The sequence below is a fragment of the Cygnus atratus genome, chromosome 4 (genome assembly GCF_013377495.2).
Source record: "Cygnus atratus isolate AKBS03 ecotype Queensland, Australia chromosome 4, CAtr_DNAZoo_HiC_assembly, whole genome shotgun sequence".
NCBI lineage: Eukaryota > Metazoa > Chordata > Aves > Anseriformes > Anatidae > Cygnus > Cygnus atratus.
Genome location: NC_066365.1, coordinates 66,871,839 through 66,879,649, shown reverse-complemented (window position 1 = coordinate 66,879,649; position 7,811 = coordinate 66,871,839). Strand labels below are relative to the sequence as shown.

Here is a 7,811-nt window from a genome sequence, read left to right as displayed (position 1 = left end):
ACTGGTCTTTTTTTTTCTTTTCCCTCAATAAAAGCTTGTTTGAATAGAACTAGCTTAGTGATGGAACTACAGTACTATTTAACTAAACTCCATATATGCCTGTGTTACTGTTGCTGCAATTATTGTTATCACATACCACTGAAGTGCTAAATAGTAGTAACTCAGATATGTGGACTTTGGTTATGCTTGATAGAATACTGGCATATCAAGTATATGTACCACTTCCTAAAGGCTATGTTACAATCATAATGCCTAGTAATAAAGAATAATAATAATAACAATCTCAGATTCAAAGTGCTGACCCATATCACTCACTTGAGGCACCAATACAATTAATCAATCAATTAAAAGATTTAATTTTAATGTTCAAAACTAACAGGACAGATCCAGGGCTGCCAAGGGACATGCACAGCACGGAGGACTCTGGACCTCTTCTTCCAAGCTAGGGATTCCTGTGGTCCCAGAAGACGGTGCGTTATTACATCTGATGCAGGATGCTCCGAGAAATACCAAGTCTTCAGACTCAAAATATTAAAAGCTCCCTCTAAGCTTCTCTAAAGCCTCCAAAAGCTCTCTTAAGCCCCTCAAGCCTACTCCATTCACTCAGGGGCAAGGCCTTACCTTACATCGCACTAGCTGCAGATGAGGGAAGAGCCTTTCAGGAAAGTCCACAAAGACGTTGCATTTCTTTAATGCAGCTTCCACACCCTGCAGACACTGTCATCACTGTCAGCATGAGAGGGAAAAGGCAGCTTTCCAGCCGTGTCAGAGGCCTGTCTCATTCGAAGGGGAATGCTTACCATGTTGTTAGTTTGTTCTGTGCAAGCAGTAATCATTTTCAGTGTCGAGAGAGCTGTTGTACCCTGATGATGGATACAGATCCCTCTTAAGTATCCTATTGACGATGTTGATCAGAACTTTTTTATACTGTTGACGTAAAAGTGAGTAAACAAATGGATCTGATGCAGCCTTACTGTAGGTGAGGCACTTGCTTATAATTCCCCAGTAGTAGTTTATGGTAACAAAAGGAAGGAGCTCTATCAACCTGTTAAACATTAAAGAGAGATGGAAACACTTGAGTGTTATATTCACACTGAGTCCAGTGCTCAACTCATGCTTCATGAAACATTAAAGTAACACTTATTTTCATATAGTACATGGTCCCTGCAGAAGACGGGCCCTCCTTGAATTCAATAAAGATAAAGGGAACGGTTGTAACAAGGCCATTGGGAAACAATAATAATTACCTCTATAGAAAGAGGGAAAAAGTGTGTTTTCAATGTTAATGCTCCCATACATTAGAGAAAAGAAAGTACTGCAGTTTATTGCTACATTTTCTGAATATATAGAGTTGTGCTGGTAAGTGACAGTGGTCAAAATAATCCATTACCCCTCTCCCTCAGCAAGCTTGAGGCAGCTTGGGGGATCTGGACTCACTCATCTCAGTTGCCTAAATGTAGCTGCCTAGTGACATTTGAAACATTTGGGCATAACACCTGTGGAACAAGTTTGCTGCTTCTGGAAGCTGTGGGTCTCCCTTACATACTGTCGTATCTGCCAGCCTGTGTAGAGGTTTTGGGTAAGCAGCATCTACTACAGCATTGACTTACCTGTGGAAGTTTCTGTGTGTATTTGTCTGGCTGATATTTTGGCCAAAGAAAACAAGGAGACAACACTTTTGTCATCATTATATGACCAGCCAGCTGTCTCCAGACCTGTGTCTCCTGGCCTGTGCTTCACGGATGATTAGTGGTCTCAGCACCTCAGCTGAGATTGGTCCATTAATCATGGGCGGAGAAACTGCAACTAGGTTAAACGTTATTTTCCACAGAAGTGAGAGCAAACCTTCAGACTATTCCAGCAAGTGTCTGGCATACAGCTTATCTAGATTGGACAAACTCTCCAGGAAGGTGGAAGGAACAGGGCAAGAAGTTTTTGTTGTCTTTTGTGAAACCTTTTGCAAGTGCAAGAATATGCTATTTTGTTATATTAATTCCAGAAGGGGAAAAAAAAAATCACCATGAGATAAAATATCCCTTTTCTGTACCCTAAAACATCACAGTTTGAAAATGTGAGCTCTGAAGCTTTCTCAAGGCTTGAAGAAACTTTTGGCCTCTTTCCAATGTGCAGAGCTCCCAACTTGCAGGGTGTTGAATTTTGAAGCTGTTCCAATCTCTCTGCATAGAAAAGCTGACTTACCAATGCTAGAACTGAACTTTGCAACAAGAAGTTGAACTTTATAAGGAAAATTTCTCATTTGAATTAATAAAAATAAAATAATTCCCATGGCAAGCACATTTAAGAATGAGATGACTCCTGCTGGAAGCTGCTTGGAAAATTCCAGTGATTTCAAAACAGAGAGCACATGAAGGAAACATGAGGAATAAATGAATCTTTCAGACACAGAACGTAAGAAATAAATAAATGTATAATAAATGACATTTGTTACATGGTTTCTTAGTTTATCCGTTCCTGCAGATCATCATAATACAGGAAATATACACTTGATATTTACATGACTGACATTTTTATAAACACACCAAATAAGCAGAGTAAGATATCTTTCAGTTATGAAAATAGATGTATTACTATGTGTCCACTTTAATGTATTATGGGTCCAAATGTAATTGCATTGAAGCCAACAGGGGGAAAAAAAAATAAGTCACTCAGATTTTAACAAGATAAAAGGCCTGGACAAAAGGGTTCAGCCTTATAAATATCCACCTGGATGCATCTTAGTGTAATTTTCTTGATTTCAGTGATGTTACAGCAAAGATGAAATTCATCTGTTGGCTTTTAGTGAACAGATGAATATATTGCTAATGATCAGAATCTCATTCACATTTCTGAAAGGAGGAGAAAACACTGAGCTCACAACACAACCTGAGTCACCAGGCCAAAGAGCAAGAAAACAGGGGATGAGATCTCTCCCAGTGCCTCCGTACAGATTGGTTCAACACAACCGCACTAAATATGGAATAAGAATGGAGAAGTGGAAAGACAGCAAATCCTCCAACCTTACTGCTTCTACCACTTTCTATTTAGTGCTGCCTGGACACTGTCTTGCCTTTGAGGCAAAGGGCCTCCAGGATGTCCTCCGCAAATGCTTCCCATTTTGCAGTCACCGAACCCTCTTGGTCCTCGTGACTGAGGCAGAAGCTGTACCTTGCCATGCACATTTATATAAACCAAGCCGCTGCCTTCTCCCTGTTGACACATGCAGTACCCATTTGTCACACATAGAAAATGTACCATCTCACTTTTGCCAAATGCAAGGTCTGAAGAAGTAAGTCACTTTTATTTTAGAACTTTATAAAGAATTATTTTAGAAGTGTGTAAGAAATATCTCCACCCTGAAAAAAAAAAAAAAGTGATGCTGGAATTTGCTGAGCCTGGTAATATTCAAATGGAAAGAAGATGGCAAAATCCACTTTGTTCAATACAGTTATATCCTGATTATGGCCAAAGTGAACAGAAAATGACTCAGAATGTACTGAACACTGATCAATTAACCTTTTAACTCTGTGCTGTAATGTTAATATTTGTAATAATCCTTTTAACTGCAGAAAAAAAATGCAGTTATCCAGGTAATCAGACAGGAATCCCGTTTAACATCTAAATGGGAACTGAAAGAAATGTCATCCTAAAGGTTAAAAAACATTGTCATGTTTGTGCTCTGGCCTCAATCTGTCCCACTACCCATGTAAGAAAAGGGTAATAATGATGATTGTAAATGACCTATGTGTATATGACTGTGTAAGTTCATTGAGCTAAAGCTGGCCAGTTTTGATAAGCTGGTGTGGCTGCAGACCCTGGCAAACTTGGAAGCCAACGGGAAAGCCTTCACCAGGGTGGTTTTGCAAAGACTAGTACACCTTCCTGAGCAGAAGCTGGTTCTCTCCAAAGGCATTTGAAAGCACTGTTGAATGGTGACCATTAAAAATAAATTAAAAAATCACTTGTGAAAGTTGTAGCCCATTTTAATTTAGAGACAAAAGGCTGAAGTGCTGCAATTCGCAATAGTTATGTTGGCTTCCAGCTCACTGATTTATTCAAGCTTTAAAAATGATAACCATATATTGTATAAGGACTATACAAGTACAGAATAAGAATGATATATGACTCTTTTAAAAGGTGCAGACCACCAGAGTGGATGCAAATGATTCTGAACAGTTTAGAAGCGTGGTTATACATTCTTAAAGTCTAATTATTGGTTTTGCTGGGAGCTAACTCTCACACCTCATCACAAGTCCATGCTGCACCATTAGCAATATATTCACAGACATTAATGTTTCCAGACAAAAAGCTTATCTGCCAAATTATCAGCCTGGATAAATTTAAATTATGTCACCTCAGCTTCCAACAGCAGCAATCTTGGCCTTATGCCTTAAAAAAAAAAAAAAAAAAAAGGAGCTAATCAGAAAAAGCGGTCTGCTTTCCCCTCTGTTGCTTGGGTTGTGCTAATAAGGAGGGGTGGCGAGTGTTTTAAACTGCTTTCATCTCCCACTGGCGTGTAATTAATTCCTGGTACTTGTCCTAAAAGCCTCTTGCTCTTGGCAGAGGCTCCCAGAGCTGGCAGCAAGGAGGAGAGGAGAACCAGAGCCCGCCGGGGCTCCCAGCGCAGCGGGCTGGGCGTGCGCGCGTGTGCGCGCCTATGTGTGCGTGTGCGCGCGCCTGTGTGCGCGTGCATGTGAGAGCGTGCGAGTGTGTGCTCTCACTACCGGCCCCAGGTCTCCGTCGGGCTCTGCAAGCCCCAAATTAGTCGTACCCTTCCCCTCCTCCCGCGGCACCAGCATCCTCACATCAGAGGGCACACGGGTGTCTCGGGATGTCCCCCAGCCCACCCCAGCAGGCAGGAGATACTAACCTGGTGATAATGTAAGGACCAAAACAGATCACGAACGACCCTATAAAAATACTGATTTTCTTGGTAGCCCGCTGCCTCCTCCGTTTCTGCTCGTTGAGACAGCGCTGCTTCACACTGCAAAGGGAAAAAAGAGGGTCGATGGGTTAAGGCAAGGGGCGACGAGTGGAGATCTCCGGAGTCAGCGGAGAGGGGAAGGGAATCGCCCCCGGCCGGGAGCCGCTGTCCCGGGTAGGGCAGGGCAGGGCAGCCCCGGCCCCAGCCCCGGAGGAGGGCAGCCCCCGGGGAATAGGAGCGCAGCCCTCACCCCAAAAGCGGCTCCCTGGTGCAGGGACCTCGGGCCACTGAGAGCCCACCCGCAGGGCTGGGACTAGGATTTAAAGGAAGCAGGCTACAAAGGCACAAAGCACCGACTTCTGGCACTGTAAGCAGCGCCTGAAGCTAGAGGCGGGAGGGCTCGCCGGGCAGCCGGGGCAGGCAGGAGAGTACGAAGGGGTGCCGGGGAGGCAGAGCATCCCCTCTGCCCTGGGGTACCCACCGCAAGAGCCCCGCGGCTGTGAATGCGAACACGCGCCCCTTACCTGGGATGGATGTCCACCAGCAAAACCAGAGTCTGCATGGTAATAATGTCTATCCGCTTGCAGTGGAACCGAGCAACTTTCAACACCTTTAAATAGGTGAAACACAAGATCACCAGCGACAGCATGAAGCTGGTGGAGTGAAAGACGATGGTGAACACCGTAAAGCGTCTCCGCTCCGTCTCTTCCTTCAGGTGCAAGGTGCAAGAGGCATAAACGCTGCTGTAATCTACCCACGAGTAAAATAAGGATACCAAGGGGAAGGTGAGGGAGTGGAGCCACGAGTAGCCCATCAGTATCACAGCGTCCTTATACCGCATCTTGCTGGTGTAGCTCAAGGGGAACACCACGGCAATCCACTTGTCGATGCTGAGCGCTGCCATGCTCAGCATCGTGTTGGAAGTGAGGAAAGTTTCCAGGAAACCCACCGCTTTGCAGACGCAGCCCCCGAGGGGCTGCTGGTTCCTCAGGATCCCCAGCAGGGTGAAAGGCATGTTCAGGACGGTGAGGAGCAGGTTGCAAAAGGATAAGTTCACCAGGAAAACCCCGGCGACCTGCTTGCGGATCTCCGTACTGTAGACGAAGCATAGCAGCACCAGGAGGTTGGAGAGCAGGGAGACGACCAGCACCAGCACGAGGAGCAACGCCAGCAGCACGCCTGCCAAGTCCATCTCTCAGCGGGTCGCCTGGAGCGGGCGAGGGCAGGAGGAAGGGGGCATCCGAGCCGGCACCGCAGCCTCGCAAGCCGCCGCCCGCAGCCGTCCGCGCATGGTGCCGGGGGGGAACGGGGAGCGAGCGGGGACGGAGGAGAGGGGGAGATCACCGGGGGGACCCTGCTAGCAAGGGACCGGGGCACGGGGGCAGCGGCACCGGGGTCCGGAGCGGAGGCACCGGGGTCCGGGGCGGCGTCGAGCCGGAGCCGGGGCAGCGGGGCCCTGGCGCGGCGGGGCGGCGGAGTCGGAGGCTCGGAGCGGAGCTCGCTGTGCGCTGTCCGCGGTGCTGCAGCCGCCTCTGCCCCGACGGCTCCTGGTTCCAGCCGCCGCCGCAGCCCCCCTGGGCACGGCACGGCCCCCTTCAGGCACTGAGCATCTTCCCCCGGTGCCCAGCCCCTGAAATAGCCCAGGCGCGGAGCCTCCCGCCGCGACTCATGCGCAGAGGAGGAGCGCTCAGCCAGGGATCGCAGAGTCGGGCAGAGCCACTCGCGGGCCGCAGGAGAAAGCAGTAGGAAGCCCAACTTTCTGCTAGTGCGCAGCTCAGGAAGGGTCGGAGCTGGAGAGGGGTTGGTGGGAGTTGAAGCGCTGCGCTGTGCCGAGCACACCCTGATGCACCGGCTGGATCCAGCAGTTCGGGAACCTGTAAAAAAGCTAGGGTCTGTGTCCCTTGGAACGTCCCCCTTCCACCCGATTACTTGTCCTGTCCCTTTTCCCCTTTATTTCATAGATCCTGAAGGATTTACAATCACCCTCCGGGTATTCACGTTTTCCCCATCAGCCAGCAACATCGGGAAAGAAGTTGCTTGGCTAAAGACTTCGCTTTGGCAGCTTGGACTCACACTCTTAAAGCCCCAAATGACTGAACAAGTGCCCACATTAGAGTGGTGCTGGCACATCCTGTGGAAAACTAACGTCTTTCTCTTACCGTTTTCCATTTACAACGACACGTTAGCAGGGCAGTGAGATGGTAAGAAACCTGCTTTATCAGACTGTGGAAAAGCTGAAAAGAGAGGCATGAAGGATTCTAGAAATTCTTCCTCTGTACCTGCCAGGAAGGTGCATCATAGCTAATGCCCAGATACTGTAAGTCTTTGTCTTACAAATGAAAGCAAAAAAATGTTTTGTTGCATCAAAACACCGGTACAGAAATAAGCTGCCATGTCCAATCACTGTCATATTTTACAGTTGATTGCCAGAACTGGCATGAAAAAGGTAGCTCACTCGCTATCCAAAATGACTGTTAATATCCTAAGGAAATGCTGTATTGTGTATATTGTCCCTACAATGTAATCTTGTCACGCAAGTGTGACCACTGTGTGAATAACTGTACACAGAACTGCTTGAAAAAGCCTGCAGGCAGTATGTTTTTTTCCAACAGCAGTTATAAGTTTTGGATCTGGCCCTAATTGAAAAGGTTGCTATGGTAAGTTATATGTCTTAATGAAAGAGCATAGCATCAAGACATGAGATGTGTTATTTGGAAGAGAACCAGTACTGTATTATTCCTCAGGATGGAAAGAAAATGAATGTTTTCTCTGATCAGAAAGCCATCATTTCCAAAGTTACAAAAGAGCAGATACATTGAGAGTGCTTATGCTTGACAAACAAAAATCCAATATATATCTGTGTGAGCATTTCAGAAAAAAATCTATAAAA

At 46.6% G+C, this 7,811-nt stretch overlaps 1 protein-coding gene across 1 annotated transcript; it reads right to left on the bottom strand.

The window, feature by feature from the left end:
• Positions 1 to 807: 807 nt before the first annotated feature.
• GPR78 (G protein-coupled receptor 78) lies at positions 808 to 6,113 on the bottom strand. Its single transcript, XM_035547464.1, has 3 exons — positions 5,446 to 6,113; positions 4,868 to 4,981; positions 808 to 1,045 (listed from the first exon to the last, which is right to left on the bottom strand). Exons 1-3 carry the CDS (start codon positions 6,111 to 6,113, stop codon positions 808 to 810), a joined length of 1,020 nt encoding a protein of 339 aa, XP_035403357.1.
• Between the last annotated feature and the right edge of the window lie 1,698 nt (positions 6,114 to 7,811).